The sequence below is a fragment of the Solea solea genome, chromosome 20 (assembly GCF_958295425.1).
Source record: "Solea solea chromosome 20, fSolSol10.1, whole genome shotgun sequence".
NCBI classification, from domain to species: Eukaryota; Metazoa; Chordata; class Actinopteri; order Pleuronectiformes; family Soleidae; genus Solea; species Solea solea.
The window spans coordinates 2,985,308-3,011,829 of NC_081153.1; the positions used below are offsets into that span (position 1 = coordinate 2,985,308).

General features: G+C 39.5%; 1 protein-coding gene across 3 annotated transcripts in view; it reads left to right on the plus strand.

Annotated features, from left to right (window-relative positions):
* The window catches only part of ctdp1 (CTD (carboxy-terminal domain, RNA polymerase II, polypeptide A) phosphatase, subunit 1), a 55,442-nt gene extending 29,326 nt beyond the window's left edge, over positions 1-26,116 (plus strand). For all 3 annotated transcript variants that reach the window (XM_058619236.1, XM_058619237.1, XM_058619238.1), the window contains exon 13: positions 24,463-26,116. In XM_058619236.1, the coding sequence (XP_058475219.1) occupies positions 24,463-24,655 (193 nt within the window). In that variant the 3' untranslated portion in view covers positions 24,656-26,116. The remainder of the gene's footprint in view (positions 1-24,462) is intronic.
* The last annotated feature ends 406 nt before the right edge of the window (positions 26,117-26,522 follow it).

Genomic DNA, 26,522 nt, shown 5'->3' on the forward strand with positions numbered 1-26,522 from the left:
CTTTCCCTGACAAAGACTTGATTTTTAGTGATAATAATAATAACAAAATAATTATACATTTAATTTTTAGTGCTTTTCATGGACATAGTTCTTTTGGTTTGTTTTTTAGACGACAGTAAGTTTTCCTTTCTCTTGTTAACCAGTTTCTTCTTCAGAACTGTCACCTGATGTTATTGTTAAGGTGGAGTGATCTTCCTGGAAGGTGGAAGATACACGCTGAAACTGGTTAACAAGGTAAAGGAAAACTTTAACTGTTAAAATGAATAAGAAAAGTAATGTAAAATCAGACAATAAAACAGTAGAAACTCTAAAACAATTAGGCTGCAAAGTAAGGTGGTGTTTGTTATTAAAAAGCTGTCAGTGAGCTGGATTGTTGCAAGACTCTAGAACAGGGGTCTCCATTAAGTTGGCCGGGAGCTACTGCTAGCTCCCAGTCCCTTTCCAAGTAGCTTGCCAAAGGTTTCAATAATGACACATACCCTGCTGACATTTTTATCAAATCAAACTCAGAGGTTTCTCGCCCCTTCTAACACTAAATTATTAGTTGTCAAACACTTCCCCTGCCGTCAGCTTGATGAGTGAGTGTGTGTGTGTGTGTGTGTGTGTGTCAAATCAAAGTTCAGATGGATGTTTAAATGACACTTCAGTGGACACCTCTCTCAATGATTCAATGACCCAGTCATCTCACTCAATGGAAATACCCAGTATATGTCATACATACAGCTGTACATGTGGGTACAGAAGTGACACAGTGACCTGAGGTCAGATAATAACAAAATGAGAAGTGAATAAGACAAAATGTTGTTGCATTTGTGAATGCATTGTTCTGTTTTGACAGCATATGCAATGCACATGGAGCTGAATTAGATACCATTTTTGTTATGTTTATTGCAAAAATGTGAGTTGTGGACATCAACATTTTGTAAAAAAAAAAAAAAAAAATCAGGCAAAATGAGATTTTTCAGTTTGTTTGGGTTGAAATAAGCGACGAGGGGCTCTCGGCCATTTTCATTTTGTCAAATTAGCTCTCAGAAGAAAAAAGGTTGGAGACCCCTGCTCTAGAAGGAGGCCTTCCAGAGTGTGTGATCAACAACATTGAAGGGTCTGTCCTTGATCCACCGTCCACTCAGAATGACCTTTGATCCAAAAATGCTTTTTAAGTTGCTGCAGAGCCTGCAGGGCAGAATGGAGAAGAGGTGGGTGTCCCTCGAAACCTTGGATTCTGACTGGTCCTAAATGCTGTAGTTTACATTTATAGTTCAGTATGTTTTGTTTTGGAGGGCCACGTTCAGTGCATGCGGGTGCAGAGTAAAATATCTGGTGTTTGATTGTCTACTCTTAAACGGCACTCCGTTTATGTTGCCCCGCTCACACCAATTCATTCATTCATCATTTCCTGTGGTGAGTCGGCACAGAGGGCATCACGTTTACTGTATCAGTGGTGTTACCAAGCAGAGATACAGTTAATGAAATTTGGAGAAATGTGTGGGCCTTGACATTCACATAAACAATGCCAGTGAAGCCAGCTGGAACAGCTGTTGTAGTTTAGTTTAAGTGCAGATACAGTCTGTATATATATATATATATATATATATATATATGTACTGTGTATATATATATATATATAGTATGTTATACCATGTATAACTCGTCTTCAGACTATCAGCTCTATGAAAAGTAGACACTCAGCAGCTTGACCCAGCCTTAAATATATATATGTATACATACTATATACACATATACATATATATATATATATGCTGATATATATCAGATATATCAGCTCATATATAACATATATATGAGCTGATAGTCTGAAGACGAGTTATACATGGTCAAGGATATGTCAGCGACGTTACATGTCAGAGGGCTCGGTGTGTTCATGATGGCGCAGCCAGATAACCATTGCAAGGCCCAATAATTAATTTTTTTGGGTGTTTTACAGCAAAGTCATAATTTGTCACAAACTGTATAAATAAAATAACCTAATTTATGGCTTAACATCAACATTTTTGATTAAAAGGCTGATGGCCCCCCATTGTTGTTTATCCAAATATTCGCAGTGGTCTAGGCATGTGGTTAGTGTATATGTTGTAAACTGGTGGTTGTAGTGAATATCAATCAGTCAATTGAATAAGAATAATCAAAATTAAGGCTTGTTGAAGAATTTCTCATGACAGAAGGGCTGAAACAATTACTCGATTAATCGATTACTGAATGAATCGTCAACTATTTTGATAATCGTTTAACATGGTGTGAGTGTTTTCAAGGAATTAAAACAAGTTTTCTGATTTTTCAGCTTCTTAAATGTAAATATGTTCATGTTTCTTTGCTCCATTTAACAAAGAAATCATTAAAACTTAACCTTTTCTGACAACGATTACTCGATTAATCGAGAAAATGATGGACAGTTGCAGCCCCAGTCTTGCCAAAATTTTAAATTGCATTAAAACCCAAGTCAAAATGGAGCATAATCCAAGTCACAGAAAAATACAGATATATACTACTTGTGTTTGTGCATGTGCAGTAGACTTCCAAGATCATCACTACACTACATGAATTCAAACAAAACACAACATAAATGCATGCTTTTATGTCAAATGGCAAATATGAGACCTTAATAAGAGCCAATCTTGAATTTTCTCACAGTCTGCAGTGCAAAAATATAATATAATACATATATTAGGACTTAGCTTAGTCTGACACTTGCTTCTCGCTGCCAAACTGCATTAATGTAATCCCCCTGTCTGAGAAAAATGTCTATATTGTCTTAGGAGTTTGTCAGAGACGGATTGAAATGTATAGAATTTATATAATTGCTTGCTTCCCTGATTTATATGTGACTCTGAGACCTTCAGAAGCTGCTTTTAATACTTTACATTCTGTCAGGCGACAGCTCTTTCAGATATTTGGCACAAAATAGTCATCCATCTGTTGCTAAGATACTGTAGTGATGTGAGTGTGTGTGGTGAGTGCTGCTCTCACCATCGTTCACTGGCTGCTCCTGCCTTCCTTTCTTGTTTCAGTTAAAGTAAAAAAAAAGAAAAAATTGCTCTTATATCTGTACTGTGTGGCCAGTCTGCTCTAAACCATTCAGCCGGCACTGAAAATGCAACCATATCCACACAGATTTTGGCATCTACCAACTGGCAGAAATGTGTCTTTCTTCCGAGATCCGTACAACACAACACAATTGACAAACACAGTACAGTGTTTTACGAAAGCAGCACTGTGTGTGCAGCTGTTTCCACTGTTTGAAAATTCATACACAAACAGATCTGATGTCCTTTTATTGTTACTATTGTAACACAGTTACAGTTTAAATTGTGCATTTTGGAAAATGTGATTTCTGGCCATTAACTTCACGTCATGTTTTAAATCACAGTGCTTTTATAGCTTGACCTGTGAAGAACTTGACAGGTGGCAAGTTGGACCCTTTTTCTCCTGTATAATACGATATGAATAAGATGGCACGGAATCTTTGGGAGCACCCATTAAGTCAGTGTTTTTGTTTGTTTTTATTACTTTAGTGGAAAAACTATCTAACTTCCACATACACATTTCTTTCTCTGAAATGAAGACGGCAAGTAAGCAGATATACAACAATTGTTATAAGTTTAGACAAGTCATTAGTTTTTTGGTTTTAGACAATATATCTTAACAAAGGTAAGGGAAAACTTACAATTGTCTAAGTTTAATCAGAAGACATAATGAAGTTTCAACAACATATTTAGACAAGACAGTTCTGAGTCTGTGATGACATGTTTATAGAACTACAATGTCATTTATACAAGCAGCAGCAGAGATTGTTGATAAAAATTATACTGATATGAACTTCAATCCTAGTATAACAATTAGGGCTGAACGATATGGACAAAATTTCATATCTCGATATTCATGCCAGATATCTCAATATCGATATGATACAATATGACTATGGGTTTGGTGAAAACCAAGCATTTTTCAGTAAAATAAAAACATCATAATACAAAAGACTGTGGAAACTTTCCACATGGAAACTGCAGTTTTATTGATGAGAACTCACTGTGAGACTGTGTACACTGGTACCATGTCTTTTGCAATGTGGCATGTTATAGCGTCTGTAACGCCTTTATGTCTGGTTACCTTAAATGATTGTCATTTCCATCATACTGGTTCCCAACTGCACTTTTTTTATTTGTCAAAGTCTGGAATGGCCCATTCACTGCTGTCTCGTCTAATTAAACGCAGAGCAAATGGAAAAAGGTTACTCCGTCTGTTCATTTTAAAATCAGCCTTCAATTGGCTTCACCCCAGGCATCTTGACATGCTGTTTCTTGATTTTGAATTAAGTGAAATGTGGATGTATGAAAGACCTTTTGTTATGTGTCCTGGTTGAAGTCGTGTAGTCACAGCTCCAGGCCACTGCTCTTGTGCACATACTGTATAATGCTGAAGTGGTTTTTATTTTTCTCCCCTGCTAAGATACAGCCCTAGTTTCTAGTCCTAGCTTTAAAAATATACATGTATTTTTCCACCTATCTTACTTAATACATATCAAAAGCCTTGGACTATAAGATCAAAGCCAAATTAAATTATTGAAAAATTATTAACAAAATTAATTATTAATAATCGTCTTTAGTTGGAACTGAAATGATTTCTTACACATACATAAATACATACATACATACATACATACATACATACATGGGGTGTAATTTGACTCTCGGCAGCAGTTATTACGATCAGTGTCTCAGAGATAAACGGGAGGAAAGCTTGGTTGCCGTTTTCACTTGTAGATAACGGAGTGCTCAGATTCCATTATTTTTTCTTTACACCCAACGAAATTGTTAGCATTTGCAAAATGCACACTGGGCCAAAGATTGATTGTTAGGAACATTATGTGATATTTCAAACAAAAAGTTTAGAGCTGAAACAATTCATCGATTTATCGATTATTAATCGATTAAAATTGATTAAAAATCTCTCCCTTGTTCTGCAATATGATTGACTGTTGACAGATGAGTCTATAGCGCACGCTGATTATGACTGACAAGCATCTCCAGCAAAAGATCTGCGACTGATGCAGTTTAGGGGGTTACACCATTTCCTTTCTGCCATGATTATCACAACCGAATGTGTCTGTCTGGCAATACTCGTTTGTAATAGATGCCGTGTGAGCGAGGTTTCCCGTCGATAAACTCTCTGCTTAAACACGTATAAGACAGAAATTCTTTGGAAACCATTGGAAGTAGTTGGTTTTAATTACGTTAAATAGCAACTGTGGTAACTGATCAACAAGAGAGACCAAGTTGTCTTTCTTTGGGAGTGTATATTCTGAGTAACACCTGGTTTTGTGACTCTCAGAACCTGTGACATCTTAAAAATAGGGTCACAGATGGTTTCTGATTGTTTTACACCAGTTAGACCCATTCACTCTCTGAAAATACTTTTGCTTACTTCTAATTTCCTACCTCTCGTCGTCATTCTGTCACTCCTTTTCTTCCTGCACTCTGTGTGTGTTTTCAGAGAGCATTTATTTCCGAGTGAAAATAAAGTGTGAACCTTGTCAGGTTGAGCGGGAGTGTTAAAAAAAACATTGCTGACGAACAGAGGTGATGCAGGAGCCAAATGGGCTGCAAAAAAATGTTCCATTCAGGAAGGATGTCACACGGCAAAGTGTCAAACCCTGGATCGTGATTTTGCTCCAACTGTGTGTGTGCATGTGTGCACGTGTGTGTGTGTGGGGGGGGGGGGGACTGTGTGCAGAGCAGTGAGGCTCCTCTATGCTATGTTTACCATCACTGCTCTATGATGGAACGTAAAGGTGGGGGAATATAAATAACCATGGATGTGTCCTCTTGCACTGAGGTTATGTTCCTCTAATGGCGTGTTTCCACCGGCTCGTATTGCTTCGGCACAGCACGGTTAAGTTGCCCTTCCACTAGCATAGTACCTGGTACCAGGTACTTTTTTTAGTACCTGCTCTGGCGAGGTTCCAAGCAAGCTGAGGTGATACTATGTGTGACGTCGCCAGACTGCCGGCCACTAATTGGTCAGAGCGCCGTCACAGGAAGAGACGTCCGACACAAAATCAAGCCGAACAATGCCGAACTGTAGATGAGTTAAAAAGACTCCCCTGTGGGGAATGCAGGGATATTTGCTGACGTTGTAAAATGCAAAAACACAGTCGCTTTACATTCCAAGGGCACTTCAAATGAGCAGCTTATTAACTTAGTTTAAAAGTTATTTTTCCCCCAAAGTAACATCTGAGAAGCAAATTTGAACACATCCCAAGTGTTGCTTTGATTCACACCAAAGATGCAAACCCTTTTAGTGCCCAATCTGTTCTCTAACACTGTCTTATTGATTTTACGTCTCGCAACCTGTGCTCTAAAATATTGATAAACAAAATTTGAAATAGTTATTTTTTTTCTCCAGTGAACAAAACTTAATGATTTTAACACTGATGATGTCAACAAACAAAGTTTAAGGTTTCGTAGGCTCTGAGGGCCATCTGTTGGGTGACTATGAAGCAATCTAAAATTACACAGTTTGCAAGGTTTTTTTGCCCAAATTATTCATCCATACAGTATTAGAGTTGATTACAGCCTATTATCATGAACAATGAAATCCCCAAGTGCTGCGTTTGAAAGCTGTAAGTTAAGAAATGTCCTGGGGAATTACTGTATATTATGCATTGATTCTCACAAACATTTATCGACTACTTTTCACCACAAAAGTCCTATTTTCTTCAACCTACAATTATTTCCCTGGATAAAATTGCAATGCTTAGCCAATTTTTGGCTCCTCGGGATTCAAAATTACAGTTAATTACAAATATAATTGTTTCATCTCTGTGAAGAAATAATCATATTAAATGGGAACTGGAGTCAAACCCAGCTGACTGTTACTATAACTCGAGTTTTGATCTTTGACTTACACTTGCAAATAATTGGCAGAATGAGTTAAATTTTGTGACTGAAAGTGGTGAAAGTTGCTTTTTCCCAGTTATCATATGACAAAAATGTCATTTAATTGTGAAAATAAATGTGGTCACCAAAATACAAGCATGCTTGACGTGAAATGAGATCAGGGTCTGCGACGTGTCGCACGGCTTCTGTGTGCACCACATCTTTGAATAGTTCACATTTTGAGTGATGACTGCCGTAGAACTACAACTATCGATTATTTTCCTAATCGATGAATCTGTCGATTATTTTCACAGTTAATTGAGTCATCGTTTGGTCCATAAAATGTCAGGAAAGGTTAAAAAATGATCATGTTCTCCAATATCTTGTTTTTGTCCACAAACCAAAATGATTGAGTTGTAATGATTTCTTTGTTACGTTGAGCAAAGAATTTAAGAAAATATCCACATTTAAGAAGCTGAGACGATCAGAAATCTTGTTTTAATCATGAAAAATAGTAATTAATCAAGTAATTGTTTCAGCTCTAGACTGCTGATCGTGATTGGCTGTCTTTGCAAAATTCCCATCGGGGCTAAAAAATTGTGTAGCGTGAACTAGGTTTAATGGCTCGTTAATGAATTATTACCTATAATGTCATAATTTGAATTGTAAATTACATGTGGTACGCTTAGTTCCACTATGACATGCACAATTACTGATGGCTCAGTTGCAATAGAATTTAAACACTGCTTTGACACGGGACCACTACCTTTCTCTGCTTGCTCGATGGTAAGTGAATGTTAATAAATGCCACTCATCAGTGTTACTGTTTAGTTCTCAAGAACTTCATATATAGAATTGGGTTTCTGCTTAAAAAAAAAAATCAATTAAAAAAAAGCCACAGGATGTTTTCTCCACAGAAGCCACAGTTCTGACGAAGGTTACACTCTGTACCAGCCTCTTGTAAATTGGTACATCAGCTTGTTCCACTGCAAGTTTCACATCATTGTGCATGTTCACTTTTTCCTCAGTGTTGTGTGTTTGTTAAACTACACACAATGCAACACATGATGAAAGAATTCTGCCTCAGGCTACTGAGCAGACATGTTACTATGTACTATTTGTGATGTTTGAGTAGTAGCCTGAATTATTTAAGCTTTCCCATCCTTTTTTTCTCTCTCTCTTCATAAGAAGTAAACGCATGAATTCACCACCAGAATCTTCTGATGTCCTGTCGTGCTCTTGAGGTGTCTGCTATATTACAAAAATTAGATTTTGGGCCTCATGTGAGTGTCACAGTGAGATGATGTATAGGATGAGAATTCTCTAGATGTATTGTGTAAGCCTTACACCACGTTTTTATTACATCTATTTTTAAAATTATGGATTACAAAGAAGGCCATTCTAAATTCTAAAGAACCATCATTTTCAGTCAGGAATGTGCACTTCACTTACCTCCTACATAATTTCTGTTTCTTAAGCCACATGAACCAGTCTTCATTCTTCTATTTCATTTTCCCACATTTCTGCTGATACCTGGAGTCGACTTTGAGATATCGGTCCTTTGTCCCAGTTGGGTTATGTACAACAAAGATATAATGAGGCACGCTCTGTAGACAAATGATGGTTTTTGATTTGCCAGTTTCAGCTGGGTCTTTACTGAGTTGTTCGGTTTGTGCTTAGGAATGTGAGTTTTTTTTTCTTGCAGTGATAAGAATGTAATTATCTATCAATGACTGGTGTTCCATCATTATATTGACTTGTATGGTTTATTAAAATAGTCTTTAAAATTGTTATGGACTGGCCTTGGTCTCATTTAAGTTAAGAGTGGTCTGGTGTAATATTTCTGTAGCTCTCTGAGTTGTATCATATATCTCTGCAGCTCGTATGCCATTGGTGGACTCGGGTGTATGAAAATATATTGCAGGTTTCCGATGATGCAGCACACCTTGATGAATGACGCCCATTGTGTGTGAAAGTAATTCTTTTGTTCGTCTTGAACTAAAATTACTTTTCTCTCATACCACTTGTGCTTCCCGTGATTCATTTGTCATCTCTCTCACGCTGGCATCATTACTTCAATCCCCAGGAAAGGATGTGTTTCCAGCGGCAAAAGCAGCTTGTTCTTGGCACACTGGCTTCATTAAAATAGCTTTGCTTTACAATAGTGGGCACTTTGTCAGGGGGAATCGGGAAAATTATAATGATTACTGCAAAAAGTAATTTGTTTCCCTTGTATTTCATGTAGGCTAGTGTTACCCAAGAGGCAATGGTTGGCTGTTTGTTTCTTATCTCTTGTGGTCAGGAGCTACATGAAGTCAAAGGAGTCAGAAAATTAACTGGTTCAACTCTCTGACGAGGCCATTTTAGACCAAATCTGCCCGGCTCTCCAGTTTTAGCTCTAGCGTCAGATGTCCCGTGTGCCAAATAAAGCCAGTTCATTCTTCAAACAGCACTCTTTTGTTCTGTGCAGATTTTCACCTCTTAATTCTCTGATAGTTTGTCAGGCTTCTCTTCTGCAGCATGGTGAAGCTTTTGAACTGAGGCTGATGAAAGAGTTGTGGCTGATTGCACCATTGTCTCATCTGTTATTTCAGTACGGGACACACAAAATCAGTGTACAATTTTTTTTTTTTAAATGGTGACTGCAGCTCTCTTTTCAGTATTTTCGAGAAATTGTCCCAAATCAACACGAGAAAGCTGGATACAGCAGGTTCTTGTCTGCCAATGTTGTCATGATGCTTTTTACAAAGAATCACAGAGAAAAAAACATGCTCTTACGTCAAAGTCCATCAGAGAGCCACATGTCTTATTTGATGACTGTTAGCAGCTCAGCCTGTTAGCCTGTTAGCTCAGTCTGCAAAAGAGTTGGTGTCTGTTTTGTGGTCTGCTACATGCCGACAGATAACATATGATAACATATGGTGTGTTTCCACCGCCTCTGCACAGCACGGCTAAATTGCGTATCCACTAACATAGTTCCAAACGAGCTGAGGCGATACTATATGTGATGTCGTTGAACTACGACTGCCACACTGTAACAGGAAGAGACGACTGACACAAGAATCAAGACGAACAATGCCAAACTGTAGATGAGTTAAAAAGAAAAAACTTAACAATCCTAAAATAGTGAGTTAATCTCCAACAATTACCAGGGAAATGTCTAAAATCTCAATATTTAACAGTGGAGTTGGGTGTATTTAGCGACAGCACAAACCCTGCCGCTGTATTTGAGTCCAGTGACTGTGTCAGACGGAGTGTGTTCCCCGGTCATGGAGCAAGTACTGAACAAATAGTTTTAATGAACTGATTCTAATAACAAGTCACTAGTCACTTGTTTGTGTGTGTTTGTAAAACAAAGTCACAGCAGTTTCATGCAGCAGTGCAGTGATGACTCCGCCCATGTTGAGTAGGTACTATTTATATAGTGGAAAACCAACCTAAACCGTGCCGTGGCGAGTCGAGGAGAGCTGAGACCATAATGGAAAAAGACCATTAGTTTACTCTTTAGCTCTCTAGCTCTTTTTTTCTGTTGTTTCTTTTGAATAAAAAGCATGGGAATTGAAAATGATGTTGACAAACTGATGAGAGAAACCATTAAAATGCTTCTAGCATCAGCCTGCTACATAACAAAATGGCATGAATTGGAAGTGCAAATTTGGAACCTTAAAAAAAAAACTGTGTCAACTTATCTGAATTAATTGCGTGTGTGTGTATAGCAGAGTAAATTCTCACACTTGACAGTTAAAATGCATCTGCCTCCTCGCTGTATAGCCAGTAGATTCTGTTGAGTCGCGTACATAATTGGTACTAAAAAAGGAATTAAATGGGCATACAGCGTTCTCTCTGCAATATTTTATCTATGAGAATTAATTTTGTAAAGCAAGAGTGTTTGTGAGTGTCTAATACTATGATTGCTTCTATTTTGAGGGGTGAGCTGCTCCTCTGTCTTGGACTTTAGTTGTGGCATGTTTACACACCTTTAAGCAAACCTTAAAGTACATACTCCTGATAATTAATGTGTGAAAACTAAGAAGCTTTATTTTGAACCACTGTATTTGGGTGAAGCACTGTAGAAAAAAGGAAAAAGCACAGAAACACCACGGTCAGGCTGTTTTCCCCCCATCAGCATTTACTGCGTTCTGTTCAGTATGTGCTTTGACCAAGATGAAAGGGGGAAAAAAATAAAACTATGGCTCATCTTTTCTTGCTGTGGATTGCTCTCTCTCTCTCTCCCTTTCTTCCTTTCACTCTCTGCCCTGCCGTGCTCTTTTCTCCCCTCCCCAGTGCTGATCTATTCTTCTCCTGCGGGCTGTACTTCTGTGAGGAGCTGAATCTGTAGTCTGGCACCCTGGCCTTTTACTTTGGATTCACAGAAAAGGCTCGTATACGGACGGCATGTTCTTATGAATCATGTCCTTCTACAGCCTTTTTTTTTCATTCAGTATGAAATTCCATGTCCTTCAGTTATATAACTATTGCTAGTACTAATTATTCCTCTTGTACATTGTTTTTTAATCAGTGATAACAGATCTCTGTCTGCATTACTCTGTTGCTCAAAGATGCTGGGTTATAAATCAACTAGCTGTTTACCAAATGCTTTTTATTTTGCTCCGTTTTCTTTCAAAAGGTCACTAAAACCTTCCTCTAATAGCAGCAACCTTTTTTTCTCCTGCCAGTTATCGTCTATGCCTGAATCTGTTTGGGCTTTAAAACACCACTTAATGTTGGTGGATAAATCATTCCATAGACAGAAACAAAATCAGCAATAATTAACCCTTAGAGCTCCAGCACCCATTGCAAATTGCCATGGGAATAATAATACACAACTCCTTATATGGGCGTGTGTGTTTATAGGTTGCATTCAGGCTTGTTTATATTCAGGCTTAAAAAATTTGTTTTTTTTCCGTCTTCTTGCGTATTGTTGAGTCAAAGTTATGATTCATTTTATATCACATTTTTAGCAGTGATATGAAGTAGCGATAATTGTGCAGAGGTCACAAAACCAAGAGGACTTTGAACTGTGACTGTATTCCTGAATTTCACAAATTCAATCTGATTTTAAACATTTTGAGGACTTTTTGCTCAGGTGTCTTTATATACAGTATAAACATTTTTCTTTTTTATCCGATTGCCTATAGGTTGTACTGAAAAAAAGGATATAAGACGCTCTACAGTGCACATTCTTATAGCCTCTCTATATACTGTACGTTTCAACATAGTTATGGAAAAAAGCAGCCAAAATGCTCTGTGTTCTAAGGGTTAACAAATGTTTTGTCATGTAGTTTTGTTGTTCTCCAAAATCTCTTCTAATATGTATGCGATCATGTAGTTATGTCATGTATTTGTTGTTGGTGGGTGTTTGCATTGTGGCCACAGACAACAAATGTTATTATTTTTTAAAAGTAACATTCCCCTAAAAAGATGCTACAGTTACTTTGAGACAGACAAACGTTGAAGGAGCTTCTCCTTCACTCTCTCATCTGTGCAACTGTCACCGTTGCACCTGAGCGTGAACCTTGTGTGTGTGCACTCAGCTTCCACCAGAGCTAGAATTAATTACAGCTGGAATTTATGCAAGTGTCTGACATTCAGAGGGCGATCGAAAGAAACTGCCTGCATGTATTCCTGTCACCTTGAGACTCTCGACTCGGCTCCTGATTCGTATCTAAACTCAACTCGCTGCATTGGCCCTTTTTTCTTCTTCTTTTTTTTTTTTTTTTACCTGTGGCAAAGTCACAGCTGCTTCTGTTAGACTGGGCCTTTGTGTGATTATGTGATTTGTCAGGTACAAACACTCAGCTGCAGCCAGTGCAGTTGCTTCAGTGAACACATCCAGTTTCTCTTCATGCCATGCTGAGTTTGTATTTGGAGGGGGGGGGGGGGGGGGAGTGCTGCTGGAAAGATTAGCTGGAGTTTGTTGGAGTTGTTCTAAGGTCAGCTGTCACTTAAGTTTAGGAAGGCAAAGTTGGTGCGAGAGTGCTCAGCCAGGGCCACACACTGGATGTGTGTGCAGTCACTGCTCGATGGCTTTGTCCCTGATCTGCTGCAAGACCTGCTTCAGGTTTGCCTTTGAAATTTGTCATGAATAATACACTATTGACAAAGCCTCTGTACACAACTCTTCTGTGTGAAGCCGTGAATCAGTCGACCCTGCAAATATTTCACAACACAATTATTGTTTTAGGGAGCAAAACTGATTAATTGCATTAAAGTGAATTGACTGTGGCCACACGGTAGGTGTAGGGGTTAGCACTCTTGCCAGGTTCGCAACCTGGTCAGGGAGTTCTGCATGGAGTTGACATGTTCTCCTTGTGTGTGTGGGGGTTTTCTCTGGGTTCTCCGGTTTCCTCCGACTGTCCAAAAACATGCAGATTTGGGGATTAGGTACTACTGGTGATTTGTCCAGAGTTTGACTCCACCTATCGCCCTTTGTTAGCTGAGATTGGCATAGCAATCCCCGGGAACCTCATGTGAAGGACAAAGCTGTAGAAGATGGATGGATGAATTGAAAGTAGTTTTTTAGGGTTATGAAGGAATCAAAACACTGTGCACATGTTTTCTTCCATCTGTCCATCCGTCTGACCCATGGGACATTTTATCAAGCGTCAGACAGCCGTCCTCTTCACTTAACACCTGGATTCCAAAGGTGTTTCAAGTTATGCTCCGTGCAGGGAAATGAGGAATACGAATGTAATACGGATTTAAAAGACATCGACAGCCGTACGTCTCGCTCGGCTGCATCCTGTCTCACTGATTTCAACACCGTTTTTTCCGCAGCAGCAGCACAGTGATCCCCTGTGCTCCACAGTGCAAGAGAGGTGTCAGAGTGTGAGCAGAACTGAAATGCTTACTCAGGCTTCTTCACATAATATATGAAAAAGAGGAATGCATTAGTAGGAAAAATGCAAAATAGTGAGTAATGTGACCCAGTATTTCCTGGCTCTTGGCTCCAAGTTGGTGATGCAGGCAGTTTTTCTGTTTATGCTCTTGTTTTTGGATTGATCTTACTATGAAGCAAAGAGATGCATCTCTCAGTAGAAGACTGGCCTGTTAATATACCTTGTTTATGACCGCTCATTCCCCCCCTGACATGTCACGTGGAAACAGAAGGTTTTGCTGTGCTTATGATTATCGCTGTATCCAGAGTAATATTTCAGCTCCACATTTGCTAGTGATGTGGAGAGAGCAATTGTGACAGTTAGAGCAAGAGCATATGCTGTAGATGCACGAGCAAGAATGTGTGCCTCAAAGGAAACATGCTTCTGGTTCTTGAAGATGTTTTCCCCGTCATTCAGAAGGATTCTCACTGCCTGGTTAGGATTTTCTGGGCTAAATATACCATGACTCAGGTGATTGAGAGTCTTAAAAGACATACAGTATGTTTGACAGTGCTACATCTGCACTGGTGATCTCAAGTTCTCAGTGAAGAATATTCCATATTTGGACCTCAATAGTCCAAAATGTTGAAAGCGAGCATAACGTATGAGTCGTGTTGCACCATCAACTCATATTTAACCTCGGTATGTTAACTGCTCCACCAAAAGAGGGATGGTTTGTCTGAGTAATGAGACACAAGTCAATGACACAAATGCGTCTTTGAGATGTCAACTTTCTGAATTTATGGACTGATTAGTGTCTGGGCTGTGTGTGTTTGTTTTCCACGATTTGTCAGTTGTCAAAGCATGTGTTGCCTCAAAACTTGGTTCAACATGAAGACCCCGTGTTCATCTACTGGTGCCCTTCCAACATAGCATTTAAATTAATCAAGGCAGGGTTTTTTTTCATGAGAAAAGGCTGGAATTGGCTTTTGCACGTACACTACACTAGGTGGCATTTGCATTTATCATTAATTTAGCTATCAAAGCATATCTTAATGTTTGAAAACTGTTAAACCCATGTACTGTATATCTGCATTAAAGCTGAACATTGTGTATGTCTCTGCAATTATCTAAAGGAAAAAGTAGCTTCCGCATGCCATTAAACCGCAAAATGTCAATTAACCACTCACTTGAAGTAAAATATTAATAAAATAATTAATAAAATCCATCATACATAGCTCAGCCAGTACAAAGAAATATAAATCCATCAGGGCAGCATGACGTGACTTCATCAAATTCATCTTTCTATCCCTCCTGAGCGAAGACCCTGCTGTTTCTGAGCAGAACTAAATACTGAGAATTATTAACGGGTGGTTGTCAGTGGACAGCTGCCAACAATGGAGGTGTAAAGAAAAGAGGGGCCTCATTAAGAGCCATCTCATCACACTGCTGCAATTAGTTTGCTCACGGCTTTCCAGCCTCTACACGGACCAATGAGAAGAACACGGACAGTGGGAGGGTTAGAGTACGAAGGCATTCTTCTCTGCAGGGATAAAACGCAGCTATTGTAAAAATATATTCTCTCTCTAATTATCTTGTCAACGCTAAAAGTGGTATTTAGTATATAGCTCATTTTTATAACTCTCAGTCATGTAAACTTTATTGATATTCATACATAACTGCCTTTACATTAGTAAACTGTGTCTCAGATGAGAGATTTTCAAATTCTATTTCATATCCAATAAAACTTCGGTCAGAGTCTCGCGCCTCGGCAGGTATCCTGCTTCACACAGGATTCATTGGAGCCGATCTTGGTTATTAAAGCTGTGAATTAGCATCTAGATTACCTCAGACTCACAGTTTGAACTCTATAAAAAACAACCTCAAAGAGATGTCTTTCCCTTTTTATCTTCCCGTGCGAGTTTAACCGCCGTGTCATCGGTTTCTGTAGGGCAGTGACGGGGTTCTCCAGCTGTGCACTCTCTCATAATCTGTCCTAAAAGCAAGATACTGTGATTTTGTGGACTTTGGATCAGACTGAGCCAGGCTTATGTTATTGCACCTTCTGTATTGGCACATATCCTAAATTGTTTCAAGTCATTTACCAGGTGAGAAGCCTCTAATAAAAGAAGCTTTATGGAAATTGTAGGAGTTTGGAATGGGGCCCATTTGTGATACCTATCACATTATCTTTTTTTATTAGTATTATTATTATTATTATTACTACTTCATTCATCATGTTTCTCCAGGGCGTGCACATTCTCTGTTGTTTCGCAGACTGAACTCTTGACGTTTGCTATTTATACAGATTAACATTTTTCCGTATCACCAGACCAAACACATAAACAGAGTCGCTCTGTAGTGTCAATCAAGTGGAACATGCTGATTTTGTTTATATGCATTGATTATTCAATGTGACATTCACATTGCCAGGGTAACAGAACCTCGTACCCTGGCAATGTGAATGAGCTCCCAGTGAATTGATCAATCGACTGTTGTGAGTGTCATAGCGACTCATTGTCGCTCATGTGTCACCCGTCACATTCACACTCATTTTAGTCGGCTTTAATATCGGACAGATATGAGAGACGGAGCACATGCTCCTTGCATTTGTATCGCTCTGGTGAAATCCTCACAGCTCAATATGATCTCACATGTTTTATGAGATGGGAGACACTGAGCGTGTAAATAAATGATTAGCTCTACATCTGCTCCAAAAAAGAAGTTCCTTTTATGCATTTATTTATTTTAAAGAGAAGAGTTGTAAATATCCCCAATCTTGTATGTAATTATCAATCAGATAAGTTTAATTTTATGGGCAGTTTGAACCAGCTGCAAGGAATGGTCTGCTTCTCTGAAAAGATCCCTGCAGCCTGATCAAAGCTGGTGTCGCCAGTGAGCAGACAGACAAAGGAAAGAAGTTAGATGATGGAGGCCGGGGCTCTTATCAGATTCTCCTGCCTGTGGCGGAGATGGAGGTGGTTGTATGCAAGCAGTCAGTAAATTAATAACTATTTTGATCATCGATTTATCAGTTTTTTAATCCGTTATTGTCTAATGAAAATTACAGTACTTTACCATGATGTGTAACATCATATTACTATGAAATCAGTGAGAAGAGTTTGATGCACTTTTAGGCTGTATATTTTCAACTTGATTGGGTTTCTTGGAGTTTGTGACAGCCTTTCAATCTACAATGGGAATTAATGGTACTAAAGTGCACAACTATAATCATCAAAAAATATAATTCGCTAGAATAGTGCTTCAATTTTGATTGTGTGCCATAAAAATTGTCACCCGTCTGCAATTTTAGCTCAATCACAGCTTGTTGCTTTGCTTTCAGCTTTTTTTTTTTTACTTTTTAGTCTCACTCTCACCTTTCACCATCAAATATGTGCTCTGAAAAAAACAACTGCAGGCACATGTTTTCATGAAAGAAAAACCAGCCACAAGTGTCTGCAGCCTGTTCTGCTGCCTCTGGTGGTCAAATTAACAATTGACGCTGCTTTAGTTTGGGTTCAGACAGTAGCACAAAAAAAGCCAGGGAACATTAAGTCACTAATTGTTTTGCTGATAACAGGGTCGCTGTTATTATCTTGGAGCACTGGAGCTGGTCAGTCGTGTTCCATTGGGGATTATTTGCCTTTAAGTGAGACCTAAATGCGGCTCCAATAGTAGTTATACACTAAACCTCTCATCACTATTTTGACATCTCCAAAACACATAGGTCCATAGAAGTTGTTCACTTCAGTCATTGTGTGAGTTGTTGTTCTTCACACTCTTCATTCATCTCCATATTTCTTATTTCCCCTGAAAAACTGTTTGAAAATCAGATTATTTACATAAAACTCTCCCCATCACCACTTCGCAGCTTCATCATCAGCTTTCATAGTGACATAATATAATGAGGGGCAGCAGAAGATAGTGTCTGTTTAAATCAGCCTGCTGTACATGGAGCTACAGTAAATCGACTAGGGTTCTTTCTGTAATGTACGTATCTGCATATTTGCATTTTTAGTTTATTTTAAAGTTAGAAAACAGGGTTTTAACAACAACAACAACAACATATTGACACTCACCTTTTCCTATTTTATTCCACCCTGTGTTGTATTTTACTGTTTTATTTGCATCTTTTGTTTTATTTCAAAGTTAAAACAGGGTTTTTTACTTTTTGACTTAAGCCTTTACTTTTCATTCCACCCTGCCTTGTGTTTTATTGTTGTATTTGTTTTTTAAATTTTTATTAAGCACTTGAGCTGCAATCCTTGTATGAAAGGTGCTATATAAATAAATGTTATTGTTTTTTTTATTATTATTATTATTATTATTATTATTGTTGTTGTTATTATTTTTATTACATCTTATCAGGTGTGTCTCAATCTGACACACCTGCTGCAAATGATATGATATTATGGGAGAAATAGAGCAGTATAAAGTATGAAGTGCCCCTCCCTCAGTCCTTTAAAGCATTAACTAATGTTAATAGTGAACGTCAACTTATTTTTGACCCGTCTGATACAAGGATACCAGCTCATATTGTAAGTAATTGACCATTTTTTATGTAAAATTATGTGTATAGACACCATAATGACCTCAGTTTTTTGTCCAGATAAAGCGACCTCCTCTGTTGTCAGACACCGTATAACAACTCGAGAAGATCCTAAAAAGTCTGAGTTCATTATTTAGTTCATTACCATCGCTCGTCTGTCTTCTGTGCTCCGTTTCCTCCTCTTTCACACTTTATTTGCTCCATTTGCCTTTTCCACTCCCTCGGCTCCCTCTCTTTCCCCTCCTGATGTAATCAGAGCTGTCAGAAGCAGTTGAAGTCTCTTTACTGGGGCTCCTCTTCATCTCGTCTCGGCCCTCCTTTTTCTCTCTGCGGTTCCAGATCGGGGCATCGTGGGTACAGTTCTCGTTATAACTGCTTCATCAGTGGCGATATTTCTCTTTATCACAAGACTAAACTGTGCTGTGGCCATTTCTCTAAACCCCGTCTCCTCTGAATGCTCCCCTGGGCCATGTAAGTGCTGCCTGGACTCAAAGAGTCTTAAAAATGCATCTCAGCTTAGTGCGGGTACAGTTTTTTTATGACTTACATGCATTAAATGAGTCATTTTATATCACTTTTGCATCTCTAATGATGTGTTTTACAGCACGGTAACTGCGTGTTGTTTGTTAATCATCAGCAGCCGCTCTTTACAATCAGACTCCCGTCGACTCACGGAGATTTTAACGTCTCATCTCAGTAATGACATAATATCATTATTACACCATCATAACTGATTTCGCTTTAGTTTCCGGATACAAAAAAGCATTTGGCAAGAGCTCAACATGTGAGATTTCGCCACTAAATCAGTTGAGTTGTTGCCAATGTTATATTTTAATAAATGGCTTGAACTGCAGCAGTTTGTACTGCCTCTTGTGTCATGGACAGCGACTTGATTTAAAATGCTGTCTCAGGGGAAAAGCCTCCCTCTCAGCTCAGTTCATTGATCTGTCAGCATTTCACAACTGCAGCATTTCTATGTTCTGTGTGGAAAAATATCCTTCTGTCATGTTTAAATGTACGTTGTTAGCAACTTTCTTTTAAAGTTCTTGTTATGTTATGGTGGTAGATACTGGGGAAAAAAGCAGCAGCAATTTAATACAAATGGATTAAACGTGAAGGCCGATTTGGCTCCGACATGAGCGAGTGTGGCGGTAATGTGTCTGTGATTGTGTTTTCTGTGGGTTGCTGGATTAATGTACAAGGATTGAGATTGGATGTAATGATGCAAAGCCGCAGAGGAACTCACCCCCTTCACCCTCTGCCCATAAAAAAAGACAGAAGAAATGCACAATAAGTTTTTTCCTAAATATACAAAGTCACCTGTAGTGTCACCGACCGGCTCAGACAGTGGGAATTGGCACTGAAAGATTTCTGACGTGTTGCACTCGCGATATATCGCCTCGATGCGGTCTCTCAGTCACAACGATAACGGAAGATTGATGATGTTGTTTCTTCCCGACGCTGATGTTTCACTGGAGGTTTGCCTCAGAAATGATAGCTATAATGTGGTTGCACATTTGCGTTGTGCTTTACGGTAGACGTGGAGGGAACCAGACGTGATGCAGCTTTCGTAGGTTATGACGAGTGTGTTTTAAAGCTGTACATGTTTGTTGCCTTAAGGCTGTCAATCTGCATAGAAAACCATAGACTGGCACTAATCTAGACCTGCAACTAACCACTATTTTGATTATCGATTAATCTGTTGATTATTTTTTCGATTAATTGATTATTAATTGGATAAAATGTACTTACTACGAACTTACCATGAATCTCCTTCACCCATGGCTCCAACATGCTTTTTCTTCAGGTGCTCATGCAGCGATGTTGTGCTGCCGTGCCATGCGAGGTCGGCTGTGCACATGTTGCACCTAACTTTCCTTCTTTGTAAAGTGTTTCCATACTTGGGTTGTGCTAATGTTGTTCTCCGCTGTGTCCGCCTCCGCCATTTTTCAAATGCTTCTTCCAGAACCAAGTCATGTGAGCTACACAAGGCGTGGCATTGGTTCTCTTCTTCTTCTTCTGTCTTTTACGGTGGCCGACATCCAGCTTAATGGCGCTTAATGCCACAGCTTTGGTTGGCTTACTGCGCCACTTCAGGGGGTAGCAAAGTGAAATAAGGTAGACCCAACTAATCGATAAGTTAGTTGCCAACTATTTTAATAATCGATTTAATCAATTAGATCCAATATAACAACTTTATTCTCGAAAGAGTAACAAAAACATTGTTGTGATAAATTGTGATTTGAAAACAATTCAATCATTCAGCTGTCGTAGAAACAGAGTCATTGTTGGTGGTACATGATGAGGGGATAACCTCTCTCTCTCTCTCTCTTTCTCATTGTTATTAAAGGGGACATATTATGCAAAATCAACTTTTTAACCATTTCAATACTTATATTTGGGACTCTGGAGGCCCTACCAGTCGCCAAAGTGTGGAAAAAGAATACTTAGTCCTTTTTTCGTGGTCCCCCTTAGTGTAAGTATAGGCAACACTCGATGTTGAATTCCCTGCACTTATGACGTCAGCATGCGCATTTCACCGCGAATGTTACCACCCCACCAGTAAGTTTACCTTGAGAGCTCCACCTTAGCTCCACCTTGTCCCTGCAAGAGTGCAGGCGAGGGAGGAAGAGCGGTATTATGTCAACGCGGAGGGACAAGTGTGCTGTTGGTGGCTGCACAGTGGAGCACAGTGTTTTACACAAACTTCCAGCCTCAGAGGATTTTATATATGAAGCTAATGTGCCGGATAAAGTCAGCAAACGTGTGTTTGTGTGTTCGCACCACTTCACATCAGACTGCGGCCAGCGGTCGCCGTATTTAGTCAGCGAACGTATTTCACCGACGTACAAACACACACATTTTTAAGAAAAGGTCAAATAGAGCTCATAACTAACCATTCCGACACGTCCTAATTAAAAATATTTGTTCAGTACGTCCTCCATGACCGGAGCACAGACCAGATACAGTCACATACAGCAGCTGGCGATCAGCGGTGCTGCACTCTCCGTTAAAAAGACATAGGGACAGCATTGACTGTGCTCCGGAGACCGCTGGCGATCAGCGATCTGCCTAAACTGCCGCTGTGCTCCGGCGATCAGCGGTGGCGAGGTCTCCGGAGCACAGTCACCGGTCTGATACAGTCGCATACACAGCAGTTTATTCAGCTCGCCGCGTGCCGCTGGCGATCAGCGGTGCTGTTCCTAAGTGTATTTAACTGATTTACAGTTCGGCACTGTTCGGCTCGATCCTTATGTAGGACGTCTCTTACCAATAGAGCTGTAAAGCGCTGTAACGAGGACAAATCAGAAACCCCCTGGAAGAAGTGGGTGTGTGTTTGCCTGTGTCTCATTTGCATATAAAGGGACCATGCACGAAAACCGAGCGTTCAGAAAGGGGCGGGTTTAGCAGGGTTATTGAACTGCTATGATGCTTCATCCTTATGGTATTTTGACCAAGGCATGTCACTGACATGTTCATTAGGACACCAGGGAACTATTTTAATGGGTGAAATAGGGTATAATATGTCCACTTTAAATTAATTACCTATTGTCACTCACCTCGGCTCATTCCATGACTCCTCAGCCTCACATGAGGGGACCCGCTGACCACTGTGCCTCCTCCATCCTGTGGCTCTGCAAATTACGCTTTGTGTCAATTTGGGAGGTTCTGAGCCGCTGTAGCACAAACACACACACATCACAGGTCTGCAGGGTTCCGCTCTCAATGGTGCTGTCATTGAGCCTCTCCGCTGATATAAGTTGACATCTGACCTTTGAAGAACTCACACCCTGAGTCCTCCCCCACCACCAGGTTAGTGAGGCGGTCTGACAGCGGTGTGGTCTAATGAGAGGGCAGCTCTCTGTAGACTCAGTGTCAGACCTCCACAATAACCATACAAAAAAAACCTACACACCTCATTAGCATGATGCTAATAAGCCACTCTGCAGCGCAGGTGTCATAGAGAAGCAGGAGGACGGCATGTTTACCGCCACATCAAAGCATTCTTTCGCCACTTGTGTGAAACGTGTGCTTTTCCCTTATTTTCTTCCTTTGGTCTATTTTGTTTTTCTAGTCAGTCGACTAGAATGAATTGTGTTGATGTCTTGTTTTGAATAATTATTTCAGTTTTAAAAGGTAGTAAGCTTCTCTCGGTGCTACTAAATACTAGATTCGACAAATTAAACCTTATTTAGCTGCGTCTTACGCTTGTTATTGTGTTTTTCTGAGAGAAAACACAGGCTTTGATGTACAGCTGAAACAATTAGTCGATCACTAAATGAATGATTGATAATCGCTTTGAAGCTTTATTCATGATTAAAACAAGATTTCTGATTTATATTCTTTTTCTTTGCTCCATATAAACAAAGAAATCATTAAAACTCAATCAGGACAAAACAAGACATTTAATGGACCGAGCGATGACTTGATTCATTGTGAAAATAATCGACAGATGAATCGATTATGAAAGTAATCGTTAGTCACAGCTCCTAAAATATTTATATTGTGTTTATTTAAACGTGTCAGTACTGAAGAGAGAAGAGTTTCATGTCCTGTAGAATCAGAAATCAACAAATCGTTGTCCTTGTAACCAGTACAAAGAATATTTTGAGTACAACCCTTTCTAGGCAAAATGAAGATAAAATCACATGCAACCTTATAAAGTCTATGAAAATGGTCTTAGGGGAGGAAGTCATGAAATAAATATAAAAGAGGGATTTTTAGAAAGAAAGGCCGGACTTAAAAAGAAAAGACAGTATATACAGAGCATAATGTTTATGTGGTGATATTGCACTGGACCCTTATTAACAGTTCTGACAGTTAAGTGACATTCACAGCTCTAACAGCGGTTGGATAGAAGCTGTTTTTCAGTCTGTTTGTCCTGGATTTGATGTCACGTTATTAAACGCTACAGTATATTAATCGTAACATTTTGTCCATTCCGTCAGAAAAGCCCTGTACGCTTATGAGTAAAGGTAAACGCACAGTAACTGGGTTAAATCACGTGAATTTAGAAATAATTTAGACATCAAATAAACAAACCATAATAACCCCCTAAGTCCAGGTAGAGAAATACATAGTTAATATGTAGCATTTTGTATTGTTGACAGAGCAGTGGTGATTTTTATTTTATTCCAATGGGATTATTGTCATTTTTCTTGTACTTTTTAAATGAAACTTTAAGACCTATAAGCAGCGTTCATGTGATCTTACACATCCATAGTGTTTAGTGGTGCAACGGATCATCATTGATCCGTGATCCGTTCGGATCAATATCTTCGGTTCGGCACACACGTGATCCGCGGATTGATTTATGAAAAAAAAAAGTTGTGCGCATGTTCAGTCCACACACAGCGTGGTCATGGCGAGCGGAGGAACGGAGGAGCTTGAACACCCCGCGTCATTTAAATCCCCTGTATGGGAGCATTTTGGCTTCCCTGTCTAATATAATGATGAAAAGTTAGTGGATAAAACCGTGACGGTGTGTGGGCATTGTGGCACAAGAAAGCCATATGACAGTGAAAACACATCAAGCATGGCCACACATCACCCCGGTGTTTCACTGACAGGAGTGAAAACGAAGGCTGCTCAACAACCGCTTATCACCGCAGCATTTAAGCAGCCCCTTGTTGCACAATCAGACATCGCAAACGCTCTTGGTGTGTTTATAGGTGCAGACATGAGGCCATATTCGCTTGTGCAAAACGAGGGCTTTAAACACATGCTGAAAGAGCTTGAGCCATGTTACGACGGTGCGCCGTCGCGCAACTCACAGATTGGATCATTTGCACCGCGCAAATGATCCAATCCGTGAGTTTTTTCCTCCGTTGCACCCCTTATAGTGTTGTGAAATCAATTAACGCATAAGTATCACAATAATCTTAATATCGGGATTAATTCTCTGACAATAATTGGACCAAGAAAATCTATAATCGTGACATCCCTGCCTGACGCTAGTGGCTCAAACAGCGAGGGACCAGAGTCCTCTATGAGAACTGTGGAGGTCCTCACTAGAGGACTCTCTGGAGCTCCTTCATCCTCATTGTGAATTGACAATAGAAGTCTTTGAATCTTGAATTTAAAGATGTCGAAATTGACATTTTGGATTTAAATCCTGTGTTTTTTTTTGCAGCAGTGATGAAACAGACGACTCCTACAGAAGCTTACGTTTCCAAAAATCACCCTTTTGTCGTTTCTCTAGGGGCCAGAAACGTAAGATTGAAGAAGCTGAGGAGGAGGAGGAGGAGGATGATGAGGAGGAGAAGGAGGAGAAGGAGAAGAATAAATTTGCTGACGAGTCGTCCAAAGACTCCATCGAGGAGGAGGAAGGCAGCAGCTCAGAGGCAGATGAGATGGCTGCAGCACTGGACGCAGAGCTCAATGACTTCATGTGACGCTACTGAGTCACAGAAATCACCAAAATACAAAAAAATCCCAGTCCTGGTACCCAAAATTTATTTTTCTGCGTTTGGAGTTGGTGTGTGTGTGTGTGCGTGCGTGTGTGTGAGTGAGCCATAAGTGTGTGTGTGTGTCTGTGTGTGTGTGCATGTGTGTGTGTGAGCGAGCCATGAGTGTGTGTGTGTGTGTGTGCTTTAATGCAAAATAATGAATGTCCTGTACATAAACATGTTGTTGCTGTGTAAATAAACACTTAGTTTCTTTTTTTGTAGCATTGATATATAATTGTCCTTTTGGCATTTTATTGTAACATAAGCTGTAGACGGAGGCGGACGATTTCTTTTTGATGTTTTAACTGTTTTCTATTTCAAGTTTTTATAAAGAAGATTAAAAAAAACAAAAAGATAAATGAAATGATAAAGCGTCATTTTGCTGGTCGTCACATGCCAAAGAGTTTGGATGGAGTAGGTTTGCCGCGGCGTGCAGCTCAATGTTTTTTACACTTTGATTTTTCTTTTTGGTCTCCTCAACTGTTTGTTTGGGTTCTTTTTTAGGGTCGTAAATGCAACCAGCAGATCCTGACATTTGAATGTGTACATTTGACTAAAGACGATTTTTCTAATCACCAGATCCACAGACACACATTCCTACTCGTCTCCTGCCTTCTGTCAAATCTGTTTTCCACGACTCAAAGGTTTCTCACTTACCTTCAGTGTTAAGTAACTATGCATATTTTTCTTTTTCTCAGTTTAAAACTAAATTATGAAAAAGTGCTTTAACTGTTTAACACTGGACAGCAGGAGCGACACTCGCTGGTGTTTTTCCCTGAACACAACTCCAGACGTGCAAACACACTGGTTTTAACACTGTTTGCTGTTTTTATATACATTTATACAACAGAAAACAAAAAAAGGAACAGGAACAATGATTATGGACATTTTTTTTGGAACGTTACTCCAAAGAAATATGTTTTAAAGTCAAAATTCAGACAAGAAAACCTCTCAACTTTTTTCATGTTTTCATTTCACAACTGTTTAAATAATAAGTGACTGGTAAGCAGCACTCGCTGGTGGGTTTTTGTGACGTGGTGAAGTGACCGCACTTTGTGGGATTTCTGGGTTAAACATCAGCAGCTTCCGTGAGAAGTGGAAAACCTAAATGGCACATTTTACCGAGGTTACTTCCACTTCATGTTTAACGTTTGGCGTCTTGTGTGGAGTCAAACACACTGCACTGAGTCTGGGTTTTTGTTTTGTTTTGTTTTTATCAATAAATAAATCATTGTTATTGCAGATGTTTGGTTCGGATCAGACAAAAGTTTCGACCTCGACGTCTTCGTCCTTTTCTCACCTCGCTCATTGTTAGTGTTCACTGTGGCTCTAATGTATTTGTACATTTTCCTACTTGACCCCAAAAGAAAATAGATACTTTGATTAAATAAAGATGTTTCTAAGTAACACGGCCGAGTCGAGAGCATTCCTTTTTCATTCCACGTGTGACCTCACAAAACAATACAGTACAGTGACTGCGTTCTAGGAATATTATGTTAATATTAACATAATATCTTATTTGAAGAAATGACCAAGTATTAGCTTTGTGGTAACTATGACAAATGTGGGTGGGACTTAAGAGAGGATAAATTACTTTTGGAAAGATTCCCTCCCTGCTACAAAATGGAGTTTTTGAGTTCTTGGTAGAGTTCAGAGAGGCTGCGTCATTCAATGATGTGTCACTCAACTCTAGGCCCGGGGGCCACATCCGGCCCAGCATACAACTGTATTCGGCCCTCAGGAGTATAATGTCTTTCCTGCTCCTCCACTGACACATATAGCTGGAACCAGAGGGGGGTTATAAGTTTATAAC